Source organism: Gorilla gorilla, chromosome 16, assembly GCF_029281585.2.
Source record: "Gorilla gorilla gorilla isolate KB3781 chromosome 16, NHGRI_mGorGor1-v2.1_pri, whole genome shotgun sequence".
NCBI lineage: Eukaryota > Metazoa > Chordata > Mammalia > Primates > Hominidae > Gorilla > Gorilla gorilla.
This window is the reverse complement of record NC_073240.2, coordinates 57,026,175-57,046,210: the sequence shown is the minus strand read 5'-3', so window position 1 is coordinate 57,046,210 and position 20,036 is coordinate 57,026,175. Positions and strand designations below refer to the sequence as shown.

General features: G+C 39.5%; 2 protein-coding genes across 5 annotated transcripts in view; one reads left to right on the top strand and one right to left on the bottom strand.

Moving 5' to 3' along the window:
* Positions 1-18,919, bottom strand: part of TEX9 (testis expressed 9) — a 220,971-nt gene extending 202,052 nt beyond the window's left edge. Inside the window, exon 1 of the mRNA XM_063699010.1 lies at positions 18,806-18,919. The gene's annotated coding sequence lies outside the window, so the exon portion shown is untranslated. The remainder of the gene's footprint in view (positions 1-18,805) is intronic.
* Positions 18,920-19,024: 105 nt separating this feature from the next.
* The window catches only part of RFX7 (regulatory factor X7), a 148,555-nt gene continuing 147,543 nt past the window's right edge, over positions 19,025-20,036 (top strand). Inside the window, exons 1-2 of one of the 4 annotated variants that reach the window (XM_063699001.1) lie at positions 19,025-19,170; positions 19,481-19,968. In XM_063699001.1, coding sequence (XP_063555071.1) covers positions 19,808-19,968 — 161 coding nt within the window. In that variant the 5' untranslated portion in view covers positions 19,025-19,170; positions 19,481-19,807. The other 3 variants (XM_063699002.1, XM_063699003.1, XM_055363997.2) reach the window with 3 other exon arrangements.

Sequence of the window (20,036 nt, the reverse complement as noted above, 5' to 3'; positions counted from 1 at the left end):
AAAAAAAACAGCCACGTGTGTTGTTATTCTTTAAATGTAAGTACTGAGACTGAGTGAAAGCAAAAGAATGGTAAAGATATTATCATGCAAACAGCAACCTAAAGAAAGTTTGTGGTTATATTAATATCAGACAAAGTAAACTTTAAGGCCAGAAGTGTACTAGAGATAAAGGATGGCATTTTATAAAGATCGAGGGATCAATTCAACAGGAAAACACAACAATTCTAAATTTTTATGTCCATAGTAACCTAGTATCAAGTAATATAAGCAAACATTAGTAGAAGTAAAGGAAAAACAGACAAAATCTTAATCAGTTTAATATACCTATCTCTGGTGTGTTAGATGCAAGAGGATAATTAGATAACAAAAATTAGAAATTATATAGAATATTTGAACAAAATGATTAACCAATTTGACCTACTTGATATATCGATATGACACTACACCTAACCACTGTAAAATACAATTCTTTTCAAGCACATATAAAATGTTTGTCAAAATAGGCTATATGCTATGCATAAAACAAGCCTGAACAAGCTTCAAAAGTATTGAAATCACATAGGATATGTTCTCAGACCATGGTGGAATTAGCCTGAAAACCAACTAATAGAAACATGACTAGAAGATCTGAAAATGTCTGGAAATTAAACAAAGCTTTTCTAAATAAACCAGTACTCAAGATAATGAAAATGAAAATGCGACTCATCAAAATTTATGTGGTGTAGCTAAAGCAGTGTGTGCTGGTTACTGAATTATTGCCTCTCTGCTCCAATTCCTCATTTGCCTGTTGTGTGAAAATGGGTTTTGGCCCTTTAAATATTTGTTCTTGCCAGCTGGAACTTTGTCATTAGAGGGCACTAGAAATATACTGCAGGAGGAAAACATTTTTTGCTTCCTGGTTCTCGTGTGCTTGCTTCTCCAGGATGCATAGTTTTCCCTAGTACCAAGTTTCTGCAGTTCACAGTGGCCAGCCACACCCAGCAACCAGCAGGCAGTTGTGTAGCAGAATGCCTCCACTGAGACATCTCCCCATGAATGCCTTTCACTGGCACCCCAGAAGGTGGATTTCCAGCACATTTCGTCAGTACAGCACCATGGCAACTTCTCTGCCATCCAGTGAGCCACAGCAGTGCCCTCTACAACAGGGTGTTGATCTTAGGCCTGGGTGGCATATTCCTTGGGTCGGCTAACTCAGCTCCAAGGGAAGAGGCTGTAACCTACATCTACTATTCCTATATCCTTTGGGGTCCTCTTCTTGCTAGCCAGTCTCTCATTACTTCAATGACCTGGTACAGTTAATAATTTTTTTTTTTGAGACAGTCTCTCACTCTATTGCCCAGGCTGGAGTGCAATGGCGTTAGCTTAGCTCACTGCAACCTCCCCTTCCCAGGTTCAAGTGATTCCCATGCCTCAGCTTCCCGAATAGCAGGACTACAGGTACATGCCACTGCGCCTGGCTAATTTTTGTATTTTTAGTACAGATGAGGTTTCGCCATGTTGGTCAGGCTGGTCTCGAACTCCTGACCTCAAGTGATCCACCTGCCTTGACCTCTCAAAGTGCTAGGATTACAGGCATGAGCCACTGCGCCTGGCCTAATAATTATTATATTATTTTTTTTTGGTTAAAATTACTGTGTGGGTTCTCTCTGATTGGATTTTTTAAATTCACAATGATTAGAAGAAAGTTGACTTTACATGCCTATATCAGAAAAGAAAAACAAATCAAAAATTAATTTCTAAGTTACCATCTCAAGAAGTTAGAAAAAGAACAGAAAATAGAGGGAAATTAATAAAAATGAAAACAATAATTGATGAAATAGCTGACATAAAATTGAGAAAAATCAACAAAGCCAAAGCTTTTTTTAAAAAAAGAATATCAATAGATTTGATAAACTCTTAGCAAGACCAATCAAGAGCAAAAGTATAAATTACTAATATCAGAATGAAAGGGCAATATCCCTACAGATCCTACAAAACTAAAAAGATAAATCAGAAATATTTTGAATAATTTTATATACATTTGACAATCTATATAAAATGAATAATTTATATAAAATCACGTCATCTAAACTGATAAAAGAAAAATTAAAAGAAATAAAAATCATTGTTAAATATATTCTATCTACAATTTAAAACTTACCCTCAAAGAAAATTTGAGCTTGGATATATTTAGTGGTGAATTCTCCAAAACATTTAAGAAAAATATATCAATCCTACATAACCTGTTTTAGGAAAGAAAGAAAAAACGCTTCCTCCTAATTCATTTTTTTGAGGCTAGAACAACCCTAACACAAAAATATGACAAAGATATTATAATACAAGAAAGTTACAAGCTAATAATTCTTACGAACACAGGGACAAAAATTAGAACAAAGTATTAAATAATCAAATCCAAAGAATATGTAAAAAGGATAACATATCATAACCAATTTGGTTTATTCTAGGAATAAAAAATTGGTTTAAAAAGTTAATCAATATAACTTACTTCACTAAATTATATTTGCTTTTTTTATGTAAATAATAAAATAATAATGAAAGTAAAAATCACTGATCACCTCAATAGATGCAAAAAGTCCTCCAATTAACCACTAGTTCATAATAAAAGTTCTCAGCAAATTTGAAATATAAGCAAACTTTTTAATATGATAAAGTTTATGTACAAAAGGCCTGCTGCTAACATATTTAGTGGTGAAATATGGAATGCTTTCTTCCTGAATTCAGAAACCACTCAAATATATTTATTTTCATTACTTGCATTAATCATTGCACTGCAGGTCCTAGTCAGTGCAACAAGGCATGAAAGAAGAGCTGTGAGGTTGGAAAGAAGGAAGTAAAAGTGTCATTTCAGATGACATGATTGTAAATATAGAAAAACCCAAAATAATATATACACAATTAGAATTAATGAATTTAGATAAGTCACTGAATACAAAATCAATACATAAAAATCTATTGTATTTGTATGTGTTTGCAAAAACAATTGGTAAATAAAAAATTTTAAACAATACTATTAACAATATCATTGGAAAACCTCAAATATCTGGGAATAAATTTTATAAAAGACATGTAAGATCACTAAAGTGAAAACGGCAAAACATTTCAAAGAAAAATTACATAAGATCTAACTAGATGAATAGATATACCATGTTCATGGATTTGGAGACTTCATATCATAAGTTAATTTTATAATTTAAAATCTATTCTTCAAAAGTTACTTTATTGATTCATTGCAATCCCAGTCAAGATCCTAACAGAGTTTTTGTGGAAATGTATTAGAGATTTCAAAAAGTTATATGGAAATGCAAATGACCTATAGCAGCCAAGAAATGAAGAAGAATAAATTTGTTGGAAGATGTACCATATCAGATAGCATAACTTACCATAAAGCTACAATATTTAATGCAGTGTGGTATTAGTACAATAATAGATACATATACCAAAAGGGAGCGTCTAGAAATAGGCTCATATATATACTTTATGTACAACAATGATGCCACTGCAATTTTGTAATAATAAGATTTTTTTTCAATAAATGATGCTGGAGCAATTAGATAATTCACATGAAACAGCCTTTAACCTTAATTTACACTATCTACAAAAATTAATGCTGATTAAATTATAAACCTTCATGTGAAAGAAAAACAATAATATCCAAGAAGAGAAGTCAATAAATTTTTTCTGTAAAGGGAAAGATAGTAAATATTTTCAGCTTTGTAGGTCATACAGTCTTTGTTGCAACTACTTAACTCTGCTGTTGTAGTCCAAAGGCAGCCATAGACAATACATAAATGAATGAATGAGAATGGCTGTCTTCCAACAAAAATTTATTTACAAAAACAAATGGCAGGTCACATGGGCCATAAATTTCTGACCCCTGCTCTAGAAGATAACGGAATATTTCATGACATTGGGTAGGCAGTGATTTCTTAAATAAGATTCTCCAAAAACATAAAACATAAAAGATGGATTAATTCAAGTTCTGAGGTTATGTTTATTGAAAGGCATCATTAAGAGGATGAAACAGCAAGACATAGTTTAGTAGAAGATATTTGCTATATATGCATATATATATATGTATTATATATGTTTTATATATACATATAGGTGTTTGTATATGTGTGTATATATTGCATACATATCCAACAAATAACATATCTACAATATCTAAAGAATGTCTACAAATCAATAAGAAAAAGGCAAATCAATAAACAAAATGAGCAAAAACTTGAGCAAGCATTTTACAAAAGAGACTATCAATATGAATATAAGCACATGAAAAGATGTTACATATAATTAGTAGTAATCAGAGAAATCTAAATAAGAATAAACCATAATCAGATATTAGTACATCCCCAACAAAATGGAGGAAAGGAAAAAGAGTGACACAAAAATCAATGTGCAAAAATCGCTAGCATTCCTAAACACCAAAAACAGGCAAGCCAAGAACCAAATCATGAATGAACTCCCATTCACAATTGCTACAAAAGAATAAAAAACCTAGGAATACAGCTAACAAGGAAAGTGAAGGACCTCTTCAGGACAACTACAAATCACTGCTCAAAGAAATCAGAGATGACACAAACAAATGGAAAAACATTCCATGCTCATGGATTGGAAGAATCAATATTGTGAAAATGGCCATACTGCCCAAAGCAATTTATAGATTCTATGCTACTCCCATTAAACTACCATCGACTTCTTCACAGAACTAGAAAACACAATTTTAAAATTCATATGGAACCAAAATAGAGCCTGAATAGCTAAGGCAATACTAGGCAAAAAGAACAAAGCTAGGGGCATCACGCTACCCAACTTCAAACTATACTACAGGGCTACAGTAACTAAAACAGCATGGTACCAGTACAAGAACAGACACATAGACCAGTGGAACAGAGTAGAACACCCAGAAATAAGATCACACACTTACAACCATCTGATCTTTGACAAACCGGACAAAAACAAGCAATGGGGAAAGCATTCCCTATTTAATACGTGGTGCTGGGAGAACAGGCTAGCCTTATGAAGAAAACTGAAAGTGGACACTTCCTTATACCATATACAAAAATTAACTCAAGATGGATTAAAGACTTCAATGTAAAACCTAAAACTATAAAAACCCTAGAAGAAAACCTAGGCAATACCAATCAGGACATAGGCATAGGCAAAGATTTCATGATCAAGATGCCAAAAGCAATTGCAACAAAAGCAAAAATTGACAAATGGGATCTAATTAAACTAAAGAGCCTCTGCACAGCAAAAGAAACTATCGACAGAGTAAACAGAAAACTGGCAGAATGGGAGAAAAGTTTGCATTCTATGCATCTAACAAAGATCTAATATCCAACATCTACAAGGAACTTAAACAAACTTACAAGAAAAAACAACCCCATTAAAAAGTGGGCAAAGGACATAAACAGACACTTCTCAGAAGAAGACATACATGCAGCCAACAAACATATAAAAAAAGCTCAAATCACTGATCATAAGAGATGCAAATCAAAACTGCAATGAGATACCATCTCACACTAGTCAGAACAGTTATTATTAAAATGTCACAAAATAACAGATGCTGGTGAGGTTGTGGAGAAAAAGGAACACTTTTACACTGTTGGTGGGAGTATAAATGAGTTCAACCATTGTGGAAGACAGTGTGGCGATTCCTCAAAGACTTAGAGACAGAAATAACATTCAGCCCAACAATTTCATTCCTGGCTATATACCCGAAGGAATATATTAACAAATTGTTGTATTATAAAAGCACATGCACATGTATGTTCATTGGAGCACTGTTCACAATAGCAAACACCTGGAATCAACTAGATGCCCATCAATGATAGACTGGGTAAAGAAAATGTGGTACATATACACCATGGAATACTGTGTAACCAACAAAAAGAATGAGATCATGTCCTTTGCTGGGACATGGATGGAGCTGGAGGCCATTATCCTTAGCAAACTAACGCAGGAACAGAAAACCAAATATTGCATGTTCTCACTTATAAGTGGGAGCTAAATGATGACACATGGACACATAGAGGGGAACAGAACACACTGGGGCCTATGGGAGAGCAGAGGGTGGGAGGAGGGAGAGGATCAAAAAAAAATAAGTAATGAACTACTAGGCTTCATACCTTGGTGATGAAATAATCTGTACAACAAACCCCCATGACACACATTTACCTATGTAACAAACGTGTATATCTTGCGCATGTACCCCTAAACTTAAAACTTTTAAGAAACAAATAAATAAATAGGTAAAAATTAGCTTAAATTCAGTATTCACCTCAAACTTTTCAAAATCTATTTCATACCTATAATTATATCCCCTTCTAATTTCTAATGCTGATACTCTCTCTTTTTTTAACCTTGGTGAGACATTCCAGACTTTTGACATTTTTGGTTCTTTTCAAAAAATCATCTCTTAGTTTTATATAAATTTATCCCACCCCAACCCCCAACATTTTATTCATGTTTTTTTCTTTAGTAATACCCTTGCTTCTACTTTATGTATTTTTTTCACTAGCTTTTGAAGCTTTATACATGATTTATTTCTAGCCAATCTTTTCTTATTTTTAAAACACGCATACCTGGCTGCATTTTCTCTGAGTATATGTAGATTTTGATTTGTATTGTTTTCACTGTCATTCTTATTGTTGCAGTTAAATACACTAGCTCTGAATCATGCTATCTAGGTTCATATCCCAACACTGTCATTATTGGATTGTGTGCCCTTGGCCGGGTTATTTAGTACAGCTTTGTGCTTCAGTTCCTCATCTGTGACATGAGATGATAACGGAATCAACTTCCCAAGATTACTGTGAAAATAAAAAGATAATCCACGTAGATCACTTAGCATAATGCTGGTTGTATAACAATGTTCAATAATCTTAACATATTATCATTTGTAAATAATTTATAATTTCATTTTAAATTTTTTTGTATTAAAGTTAAAGGAGTGGTTTTTATTTCCAAGTTTATAAACAATTTGCTTATTAATTACAAATTTTATTTCAGTATAAAAAATGTAACCTGAATGATTTATCTTGAAATTTAACATTTTCTTTGTGTTTTAGCAGCTAGTTAATGTTTCATGTGTGTTTGAGGAGACTATACATTCACTGTTTATTCATACAAAGTCCTTTATTCGATCAAGCTTCTTTGTTATTCTAATCCTCTCTACTCTTACTTTTTTCCTACTTGATCTATCAATTTGAGATGTGTGTTAAAGTCTTCTAAAATGGCTCTGTATTTTTCATTCCTACTTATATTTCTATCATTTTCACTTTATAGGTTATAAAGATGACATTTGATGTTATATTCTTAGATTTATAAAGGTTCAGTATTAGTAGAGCTTCTTACAGAATTCTATTTTTCACCAATATGAACATTTATTATCTTGTCAAACCCTTTTCGCATTATTCTTTTTTGTCTAACATTGTTACTATATTTGTTATCCTTATTAGAACTTGCCTGATGTATCTTTCTACGTTTTTATTTCCAACCTTCTTTTTAGGTGTCTTTTTCTAAATAACATATAACCAGATTTGCTGTTGATGTTTACAAAATTTGAGATTTTTTATTAAAGAAATTCTGTCCATGTGTCATGTACTGGAATTACTGATGGCTTGACTTTTTTTCTGCCATCTGGTGTTCCATATGTGTGTGTATGTGTTTATCATATACACACAGCTATATAAAAGTTATAAAACATACAGCTTTTAGAACTTACCTCCTATCTCTCCATCATGCTTTGTCCCTGCCATCTTTATGTTGCAATTATCTAGAACAGGGGTTCACCTGCCCCCTCCTTTTGTAAAGTCTTATCGCACATTCATTTACATATTATCTATGACTGTTTTCACACTACAACAGCAGAGCTGAGTGGTTGCAACAGAGTCTATATGGAACACAAAACTGAAAATATTTACTATCTGGTCTTTTACAGAAAACATTTGCCAATGTCTAATCTAGATTTTAATTTTATGCTATTAATTTTAAATATATGTCATATTTAGACAAATCATCTCTTTTCTCTCCACTGATTCTTGAATGCTTCACCTTCATCTTTCTTGGATTCATCATTTATTTTGTTAAAATTTATCCTATAGTCATCCTTTCAAAGAGATTCTATTGGTGATACAGATGTCCTGAGTTTATTTCAAAAATCATGTTTTTAAATTTCTGGGATCATTGTTTCATTTTCATGGATGTAATATCTTGAACCTCTTTGAGGATAATTGTTATATTTGTGATATTTTAAGTATATATTTTACATACAATAATTATATTTCCTTAAAATTATAAAATTTATAAAAAGAATTTATATTCATCTTTTTTAAATTTATAAACTCTTTCCTTAGGTATTATTTTTTCTGAGTTTGGTGTCTCTGCAAACTTGTATTATTCTTGTATTGGATTATTCTTTTACTTTATAAATGAGAATCCCTGTTAGCTCTCTCCTTCTGCTTGATGTGGGTCAACTTGTGATTATAGGTGAAGGGAAGGGCATATTGCTGGGGAGAGTGTTTCTTTTCAGAGTGAGGAGCCTCCCTGTGCCTCCTGGGATCCACTGCTACTCTTCTGTCTGTTGTCTCTCAGAATCCACAGGCTCACTACTTAATCTGTGGACAATTACAAGCAAAAGAAGGGAATGTGAGTAGCAGTCCAGCTGCTCCAAATGCAGTGTTTCAGTTAATCACTCTGGCCATTACCCTAGGATGTCCTATTCATAGAACCTGCTCTCTCTGAGCTTGTAGCATCCCTGAAATTTCTCCTACCTCCTCAGCAATCCAGAGCCAAATGAGTATGTATGGCACAGTTGCTCTAGTATGTTTTTCTAAAGTCTGATCCCATCTCCTGAAAATTTCTCATACACTTACGGCATTTTTCTTGTCCCCAGTCCTGTTACCAATTAACCTCACCCCCTTTAATCTTTTCTGTCATTTCATAAGATTTGGTAGAGGTAACTTTCCTGCAGGCTGGCATCTTGATTTACTCTTCATACACAGGATTTTTGAATTAACTCTTTCAAAACACCATTAAATATAATTTGTGGGTGATAACCTATGTTCTTGCCATTTTTATTTCAAAACATTTAAAAAGATACTCAAAGTTTCTTTGACACAGAGAGAAAAGTGAAGCCCTATTCCAACAATTCTCTGAGGGGCAAGTCTCAAGTCACTTGCCTTTAACAACACATTGGGTAGTCTATTCCATTTTTTTTTTAATGTTCTTTCATGGGAGTGGGAGACACTGATTGTGAAGAGCTGTAATTTTTAGCCACTTTTTCCACCTTATACATTGGGCAGCGATAAGCGACATTTTCAGTCAGATTTGGCTAACAAGCTCATCCTGTTATGGAATTCTACTCCCTCCCTGCCATACCTCAATTCCTGACTGCTGAGTAGCCTGTTCAGAGTACATCAAGAGCTAACTTTAACAGCTTTAATACTCATTAAGAGAACCCTTCTGAGAGTAGCTAGAAAGCACAGACCCTCATCTCTAATACTATTTGGGGTTTTGAGTCCCTGAATAGCTGGTGTCATTTGGCTTTCTTTAGGGACCTCAAGGGATACGTGTTTAAAGTTCCTATAAATATTGTGTAAGATTTTCCAACTGATTATGAAGACCTTCCATTCTTTCTCCTTTTTCAGTTCTGGGGTTGATATTTGGAGGGGGTTAAAGTCAGACACCTCTGTACACTCCCAGAACTCTCTGACATAGCATGTGTTGAACCTCTCCTTGTTTTATGGTTTTTGGGGTTTTTTTGCTTGGTGTAGGCAAAATTTTTTCTTCTTGCCATCCAATGGTGCCTCTTTCCCTATCTGCTTTGTGCATTTCAAACACGCAGAGTTTGAATGTCCTTCTGTGCTCTGATCAAGGAATTTCTTGCAGCAGCTATCTTAGGTGCCGTGTGGCTTTTAGTGATCATGACCTGTGCTTTATCAGACTATAAAGTAGTGGCATGTAAAAACTAGGCTGCCACCACTTTTGGTTTTCAGGGCTCCCGTCATTTTTAGGGCCCTTATCCCCTGCCATCAATCTATTCCTTCCCTTCTCCTCTCTACCTCCCAGAAAAAAAGGAAGGGAAATTCATAATTTATTTGGCTTTTACTATGTGTAAAGCATTGTGTGGAGTATTTTCAGAAATATTTTTCATTAAATTTTCAGTACAACTGAGTGAAGGAGTTATTATCCCCACTTTTACCAATTGGAAAACTGAGGCTCACTGAAGCAAAGAACTTGCCTGAGATCACAAAAATGGCAAGTGGTAGAGCTGAGATTTGGATCCTAGACTCTAAATTTGGAAGCCCGGGGGATCTCCATGAGGGTCAGCCTCAAGCCTCATCTGCCCAAGAGTGTGGATCTGAATTCAGATAAGAAACTAGAGGTTACAGGAAGCATGCAGCGGACTCTTTTCCTTAAAAGGAACAAAGCTGGCCAGAGTACCTTTAAATCTGGAGAATTGTAGCACCAGATGTCAGGCTGAACAGACACAGTTGGCTGCTTGAAAAATTTTTGTAAAGTCATGGAGACATGAATTTTAAGTACAAATTAACTATGTTCTTAGCTCCTACGCCATTATTATGAATAAGATATTGAGCTTTCTTATTAGCCCATTCTGCTTTTTCTGACATTCTGCTTTTATTTTGTGGCCTGGACAAAAAAAAAAAAAAAAAAAAAAACCTTTTTCTAATAGCTCAATTCAACAAACATTCATTGTTCGGCTACTTTGTGGGAGTGACTATAGTATATGTTGGAGATATAGAGAAGATTAAAAACATACTTCCTGACCAAATATAGTTTGTAGTACTGGAAGTCAGGTAGAGGGAGTGTAGATGCAAGAAATAGGCAAACAAACCTACAATTAGCCTACAATGAGATAGTATGACATAAGGCTGTACAAGGTACCACAGAGCCACAGAAAAGAGACAGCTAACACAACCTGGCTGGGAGTGGGTAGGGAATGGATCAGGGAAAACTGCTGAGAGGATGCAATTCTTGACAAATGAGTGAGCCCTTCACACCATAACTTTATGTGTAAGACTCTCTGGGGGGAGGAGAAAATCACACTAAACTAAGGAAGTAATGAAAGTCTTCTCCTGAGTGTCTGAGAAGATAATTCAGTTGCTAGAGCTGCACTGGAGCCTAAACAAACTTTTCACTCCCCAGCTCCCCTTAAGTTTCTATGCCGTCGCTTGTATGTCTGTTCCTGGATTTCTGGGTGGTTATCCTGAATTTCCCCAAGGCCTGGCCAATAATCCATTCCTCTTCATTTGCACCTGCTTTCTCTGGTGCTCCATCAGGAAATTTACTCAGCTTCTATCATTCCCTGGGCCTACTGCTCCTATCAATACTAAGCCACTATCTTATCTTCTTTAAGCTCTGAGCTCCTCTTCACACAGTTTCTGCTTAATCATTGCCTCTTCTGGTTGTTGTCTAATGGTTTCTGAGGTTAGCTTTCTCTTGTGTATCTTTCAGCTACTGTTTTTACTCCCAACTGCCTAACCTTCTCTCCTTATCATATTCATACTCTCCAAAAAAGGAATCAATCCATTAGCTAATTACTAACATCTTCCTTGGGCAAAGGTTTTATTGAGTCAGCTTATAAGCCACTGTCTAGCCGGAAGATTGATTGTCATGGTGTCAAATGTTGAGCCCTGTTCCAACTAGGGGGCCAGGGTTACAAGAGACAAGGATGGAAGCTTACATCAATAGAGCCAGGCTTGGAGGGGGACTGTGGATATGGCAGACAACCTGAGGCTTTGCTGAATTAGGAGAATGACACTACAGGCATAATTAGAGGCATTTTAAATGGAGAAAACAAAAACATACTAACATCAGCCACAATATAACACTGGCATAATTTCAGGAGATGTTAAGGGAAAAAGGGATGAAGAAAAATAGAAATTCAGCCTTGTGAATAAACATTTATGTACAGGGAAGAGCAGAGAAAGTAGATCTATTCTTGGAAAGGAGACAGGTTGGCCCACTTCATAAGAAATTACCTTTCCTGAGATCCACATAAAGAAAATCCAAAGACATCTTCTTCACAAATACATGAGGAGTGACTTACAGAGTGTGGTAAGTGTCATGGTTCCTTGGCCTAGCCAAGTTGACACATACCCAGCTATTCAAATCATACTCTAAGCTGGATGTTGCTGTAAAGGTACGTATTTTGCAGATGTGGTTAATTAGCTACAATCAGTTGACTTTAAGTAGATTATCCTAAATAATTTTGGTGGGTCTCATCCAATCAGGTGAAAGGTCTTAAGAGCAAAACTGAATTATTTTGTTTTTTTTTTTTCCTAAGGAAGAAGAAATTTCACCTGTGGGTTGCAGCATCCACTGTGCAAGGCATTTTGGCCTTCCCTACAGATTTCAGACTTGCCAGCCTCACAATCACATAAGCCAATTCCTTTAAAATATGTAAACATACAAATATAAAATATATATCTCCTACTACTTGTTCTGTCGTAGAACCTCGTTTTGTACACAGTATGGAAGCACAAACTCCTCAGACTAGCTTGAATACACTCGGAATTTGGTACCCCATATAACCTTTATCATCAGCTGTTCACTCCAATTAGACCAGTCTTCTGTGTGTCTTGTCATTTGCATGCTCATTTTCCTGCTTCTACTCACACTGCCTTTCCCTTCGGACTTGTCTCCATTCTTTCTCCCACCTTTATAAATCCTTCATTTTACTCACACTCTAGCTCCATCCCAAGTCCTCCACGCCACTTTTAACTTTAGCTCCTTTTGCTCTTTCTCTAAACTTCCTTAGCAGTTATTAGCTATGCCATTCACTGAAGTTTTTAATCTTATATATCTCACCTACCAGTGTCTTTTTTATATAGCATCCACCACTAGGAAGTATAAATTTGCAAGTACAAATTTGGGTGTGCAAGACATGTCACTATTCTTTAAATCAAATTAAATTTACCACAGACTTAAGTGATCTCACCCTTAATTCTGCTGGAGTAGAAGGAAATCCAATCTCAGTTCTTACTGGGCTTTCCTCTCTTCCTAGTACTGCAGTAGAGTTTGAAAGACTTATGTTGAGCCTAGAAAATGGAAGATGGACTTTGACATCCTCACTGGTTCCTAGAAGCCAGGCAATTCCTCCACTTATGGGCCAAGAGAGGCAAGGGAATCCAGCCTCCCTAATGGCACTGTGCATCCATATGAGGTTAGAGTATCTCCCTGGGGTACTCTTATTCTTACTACTGGAACCCCAATCTTTGATTTTCTACAGTTCATGGGAATTTTTTTTTCTGTAATTCCACCTGCCCATAGATGCTTCTTCTTTCCTCTTTTTTTTTTTTTTTTTTTCAGACGGATCCTCACTGTGTCGCCCAGGCTGGAGTGCAGTGGCACGATCTCGACTCACTGCAACCTCCACCTCCCTGATTCAAGCAATTCTCTGCCTTAGCCTCAGCCTCCCGAGTAGCTGGGATTACAGGCACCTGCCATCATGCCCGGCTAATTTTTGTATTTTCAGTAGAAACGGGGTTTCACCATCTTCGCCAGGCTGGTCTTGAACTCCTGACCTTGTGATCCACCTGTCTCAGCGCTCCTTCCTTCCTTCCTTCCTTCCCTCCCTCCCTCCCTCCCTCTCTCTCTCTCCCCAGATGTGCTTACCTTTCTAACCCCCTAGCAACATCTCCTCAAGGAGCAACAAACTTGGAAGACAGATTGCTGGGTCCAATTCCAGAAATAACATTGACACTGCATTCTAAGGAGTCCTGTTCCAGGAGGCTTCATTTAAAATGTGAATGGTGCCCCCTGGAGTTGCCTAAGAGAGAGCTCTTGTCAGACAACTTTCTGCCTAGTAACACAAAGTTCCCTTGAAGCCTGCTTGGAATGGAAGGGAGGGAAAATATAAGGAGCATAAAACCCAAATAAATAGCTCAATAAATTATCCTGTCACACACCTTTTGTTTGTTTCTTGTGTTTTTGTTTCACTTTTAAAAATATGCATGGGCTGACATGTGTAGTGTTCCAATTAGATTATGAGCTTCTTGAAAATGAGAACAATATTTTATTTACTACTTATTTTTTAATCTTTCTAAGGTCCCAATATAATAACTTGTACATAGCAGGTTCTCGAATGTGCCTTGAAAGGAATGGAGGAATGATCAACCTTGTGAATTATTGGTTAGGCCCCACCTGTTCAGACTGCACTGGCACTGACTTCCTCACTGTAGGATTGGCTCTGGTGTCTTTTCATTGTCACTTTTAGTGTTAAGTAAATAACTAAAACACTTTTAGTGTCACAATTTAGTGTTTTTCTTTATCTGCTTCTGTTCACAGCCACTCCTTTCCTGAATTTCTAAGATATCAAATTTCTACTTGGGACCTTTTGGCCCAAGTTAAAGTAAACACTTCCTTTAAAATTTATGTAGATGATATTAACTTGAACCTTCTTTAATGTAAAAGAATTGAAAGTTACAACATAAACATGCATATGGTACCAACAGTGGAAAATTTCTAACTGAAATCAAAGCGGGATCTAGCATTCATTTCATCATACTACTCACTTGAAGAGCTGAGTACATTATGTGAACTTTATCCCACTAATCCTTAGAGATAAGCAAAGGTACTTGAAAGAATGACTTGTACAGATAGGGTCACATAGCCAGGTAGTGACAGTGTTAACAGTCTGCTGCCTTGCCAGTATTTGAATAGTTAGGCTACTTAGCCTTAACACTGGGCTATACATTGTTTTAATGACATAATGACATATTTGTGCTCTAACAGAAGAATTCACATTTTCACAGCATACTTACATTAGCACTCTTGGTATTGAGAACATGTATCAAAATTTGCCAATATTAACTTAGTTCTGAACCCCCCAACTTTCCTCTTCTGTAATCTTGCTGCTGCTTTTATTTTTCTCCTCTTCTCTCCCTCCCACATCCTCTTCTCTCTAATGCTATTAAAGACTGAAAGAAAGCTCAATCACATTACAGCATTGAAACTTATATATATATAAGCCCTCCTAGGACTACTTGCACTTTGAAAGACAACAGCTTAGCTGAAAGAAATTATCCATCACTTTCTGCTATCAAGGGAGATTTGGGAGAGGTGAAAAGCCTTCTTTCCTTGTTCTCTTAAATAACATGTAGGTCATTACACTCTACTTTCAGCTTCTAGAGGAGAAAGTTTGCAATGGAAAAAGACAGAGGAAGTAATGATCAGGGGAAAAGAGGATGAGAGGAGTATTTTATTTTTATATTCAAGTTGGGAAAGAAGGAGAACAGGGTAGAACTTTACCTTTTCCATATCTGGTAAACCACCATACTTTGTGGAAGTGAAATGTATACTTTCAGCAGTTAACCAGTATGTACCAATAATGAAACCAATTTTCAGGCCTTCTTTTGATAGAACGATCCTAACTATAATGCAAAGTAACATTTTGTAAAGTGGGTTTTTGTCTCTCTCTCCTTCTTTTCCCTCGCCTATACTACTTTAGGATCTGATCACAGAGTCAACACCGGGCTATGCATTATTCCTTCAGCAAACAGTACCCTTTCATGGCTTCACACCAGTGCTCATGTTACTCCCTTTATCTGAAATCATCTTCCCTCTGTTGCTCTGCCTACTCAACTCCTATTCATCCAACAAGACCCAATTAAAATGCCAGCCATGATGCCTTCTCCAGTTCTTCTACCCTGAGCAAGACCAATCCCTCCCTCCATTATGACTCCACAACACTAGTGGATATGTTTATATTTTATAACTCATCATCTTATATATGTTAATATGTTGCTCTACTTCACAAAAATGTAAACTAATTCAAGTTGGGGCCAGGTCTTATTTATTCATATTTTCCGTGCCCAATACTGCTATATATCAGGCATGATAAATGTATATACTACAGTCTGGACAGCATAAAATGTTTACAGTTTCATAAAGGAGACAAGGTTTACAGACACAAGAGAGCAAGACAATATAATGGATTGGGCTAGGAAAATGAGGGTTAGTTAACTACTAAATTCCACAAATATTTATTAAATAGTCAGGAGTCAGGAATTATGTCCTGGGACTACTAGGATAAATAAAATAGTCATTTCCTTTGAGGTGCTCACAATCCATCTTGTAGATACTCTCTAAATGTGGACAACACTTCCCTGGTTTACCTATCACTTTTCATGTTGTTCCTTATAGCAACCCTATGATGTACACCATTATTTTCATTTTTATAGAGATGGAAACAAAGGGTTTGAATTCCCAGGTCTTCTGACTCCAAGGCCAGGTTTTTCTACCCCACTACATCAGTGTTCCTCAAAATTTTCCTCTGGTGTACACTTTCCCAGTAGAGAATAAACTTAGGCTCCTCAGGGTTGGGAAATACTTGTGTGTTATCTTAAAAAGTCATGCTTACTACAATGTCTTACCTTATTTACCAGAGAGTCAAAATCATGCTCAGAGAAAATGAGCCACAGTGATTCTGGGTCCTTGAGGGTCCTCAGTACAGGGTTGCACAATCAAAGGAGCCCACATAATATGAGAAGCACATGGCTACACTCCTGCCTTTATACAGGGTCCCTGGGTTTGGCTTGAGTCCACACTCAAAATTTTGGGTAACTTCATCAGATTTCTTAATGTCATGATTTTATTCACAGTCTTCTCTGAAGACTGGAACAAAACACCCACTGTACTCCCAGATGTTAAGTGAGTAGTGAGGGCTGCCCCTTTCCTCCCTGAAAGGGTATCTCACTCTGGCAGTAAGGTCTCCTCAGTCTGATACTCTCTGCCACCCCTCCCATTGCTGGTCTCCTTCAACTCCCTGTAGGTCCTGCAAGGCCAGAAAAGGTTTACCACCACACTCCGGTCAGCACCGCCGCTAGAGGGCAGCCCGCGGCTGCAGCTTCGTGAGCCCTCTAGTGGCTGCTGGGGTGACCTGGCTCTTTTATGGAACCCATTAAAAACTCTCAGAAGTTGCACTTGGGAAGCCAGCCTGTGTGACACCCGGTAGCGAACTTTTTATAAAACGTCTTGGTTCTCGGCTTCCTTTTCTTAAGGCCTTTGGCAGACCTTAGATACGTTACCCCCTCGATGACTCTCCCAGTTCCTAAGGATCTCCCCCTCCCAGGGTGTTGCAACTTGGAGCCATCATTCTCTCTTGGCAAGGCAAAAAATTAGAACCTTGGGGAATTTGGCAACTTTCCTCAACGTGATATAGGGCATACACACACACACGTATATATATACCTACATTCAAGATTTTTCAGCGTAATTCCAGTTTCAGCATAGCTTGCAGGCTCTGGAATTAAACTTCCAGGACTCAAATTTTGGCTCCTGCATTTACTAATTGGGTAATTTTAAGAATGTTAATTAACCTAAGCTTCCATTTCATCTGTAACAGAGGGAGACTAATAATACCTACATTATACACTCTTGGGGAGGAATAACTATGATAATGTATGGAAAGTGCTAGTCTGGCACACAAAGTGTTCAACAAACATTAGCTATTTTTATCCTTCAAAGCTTCTGTCTAGTGCACACCATGTCTATCAATTTGGTCCAGAAAAATACTGTCTTTACATACCCACATGAAGATATGTATGCAAAATGAATGTCGTAAACCACCTATAGTTTCCTAAAGTGGCTAAGCTAACAGAGACCTTAGAGTATGGAAAAGGGGGCTCATTTGTGTGATGCAACTCGTGCAATGGGTAGTTGGAGCACAGCGTAATCCAAGAGGCCCCGGGCGGGGGGGGGGGGGGCTTATTTTGCACACAGGTGTTCTTCCTCCCTGCACCCCCACCCTCAACCCTCACCACGTTCAAGCATTCAGTGTGAGTCTGGGCCTTAAGTCTGTGGGCCAGGACAGAGGGCACAGTGGACAAAAGCAAGAGGGTTTCAGGCCAAGGCAGGGAACTGAGAACTCAAAGGCCAGGCAACCCAAGCCAATCAGATTCACCATCCACTAGGAGTCTAAAAGGTGGCAGAGCCCCACAGCCCAAAGTCCACACACAGCAGGAAAGTGGCCAGAGGATCTAACAGGTAGAAACCTGATAGACACTCTATCAGAAAAGTTAAAGCTGAAGGGCTCATAACACCCACGGGCTCAAAGAAAGGTCAGTGTGAGCTGAACAGCTGTTCCATTTGGTGCCAGAGGCCTTGACTGTTGTATTCTACATCCACGCAGCCTCCCTGATCAGCCCCACCTAGAAAAGCCAATTCTTCTGCTCTTAAAGGAGACTGACTTATTTGTGGCAAAGCTATCATTTAGGTATGAATGGGAAGGGGGGGAATGGTGCGGAGTCTGCGGGGGGAGGGCGGGTGTTCAACGGGCTCCAAAGGAAGGAGCTCGTGGCTGACGCCTGAGCCTCCATGTTGTGAGTACTACATGCGTTTCTTTCAGAGGCAGGCAGGGGCCTTGGCTGCAGGGACCCTGACAAGCCGCGACTTGAGCTATGCTTTAGAGCCTGGGTTGAATTGGGAGCGGTATAAAGGAGGGAGGGCATTCCTGGAAAGGGGGTGGGGTGGGGTGGGGAGGTGGAGGGGAACAGCATGAGCAAAGGCACGAAGGAAGAATGAATCTGCTGCGCGTTGAGGATGGCATGGAGACTTCCCTGATTGGAGCCGGGAGTTCTTGCAGGGGGATGGAGGCCGCTATGATTGGATAGTTAAAGTGGGGCCAGATTTGGAGGGCTTTGAATGCCCGACCAAGGAGCACTCAATCCAGCTCCTGACTCGCGATTTCCGTTCAAGACCGAATTACCTAAAGGGTGGTTAATTCCAACGGGTGTTCTTCTTTGGGGGCTTCTGAAAAGTCAGTTTATCGTCTTACCTGCTTCAGTTCTCTTCATTTACTCAGGGAGGAAGTAATCCTCACATGCATGTGCAGGGGAGGGGGGATAATGTTGATTTCTCTTTACTTGCTTTGAAGATGCCTCCCCCGCCCAAATCCCATTTCCACGCCAAATATTATTAAATTTGGTTTCTCCTCCTCCTCCTCACGCAAGTTCTCTTTCTCTCGCCAGCACCTCCTCCACGTTTTCCTGCTCTCCACCAGCCGGGCCGGACTCCTCCCGGCCCCCAGCGGCGCGCTTCCCTGGCCCGCTGGCCCGCGCCGCCCTCCGCGCCGTGCGCCCCCCTCCCGGCCCGTCGCGCCCGCGGCCCGCACACCCTGGTCCACGCCCCCCCGGCGGAGCGGTAGGTGTTGTGCGGTCTGCGCCGGGCCGCAGTGCGGCTGCGCGCACTGGGCTGCCTCCGGGGCTGGCAGGGCAGCGGCGGCCGCGGCGGCGGCGGCGGGGCCGGGAGCGAGCGGCGGCGGCGGCGTGGGGAGTGGCGTGGAGCGGTGCCTGGGGCTGCAGCAGCACGGGGACCCCGGAGTAGAAAGCCCCGGGGACAAGGAAGGAAGGCCTGGCCGCCAAATCCCTGAGCAACCGTTCTTCTTGGATTTTGGGGGGAGCCTGCCCCCACCACTTCGTCTTCAAACGCCCCCATCTCACCCCCTCCACAGCCCCGGCCGCTGACGGGAGGAGGCGGCGGCGGCAGCGGGGGGCTGAGGGGCGCCGCCATGCCTCTCCCGCGGTGAAGCGCCCCGGCCGTGAGGAGCCGCTGGTCTCCCCGGTGATGTTCCCCAGGCGGCAGGCGAAAGCAACTCACTCGAGCCCTGGGGTAAAGGCCTAGCTTATCCAGCTTCCTTCCTCCTCCTCCTCCTCCTCCTCCTCTTCCCCTCCCCCTCCCCCTCCTCCTCTCCCCCCTTCGTCCTCCCCTCCCGGTCTCTTCCCTCACCCTTCCCCGCGCCCCCATCTTTCCCTCCCTCCCTCCCACCCCTCCAGCAGCGATGGCAGAGGAACAACAACAGCCGCCACCACAGCAGCCTGATGCCCATCAGCAGCTTCCCCCCAGCGCCCCCAACTCGGGGGTGGCCCTGCCAGCCCTTGTGCCCGGGCTGCCAGGGACAGAGGCCAGCGCGCTGCAACACAAGATCAAGAACTCCATCTGGTAAGAGGATCCTCCATCGCTCGGGTGAAAAAGCCCAGGCACATTTCTGCTGCAAAGTGGGTGGGGGG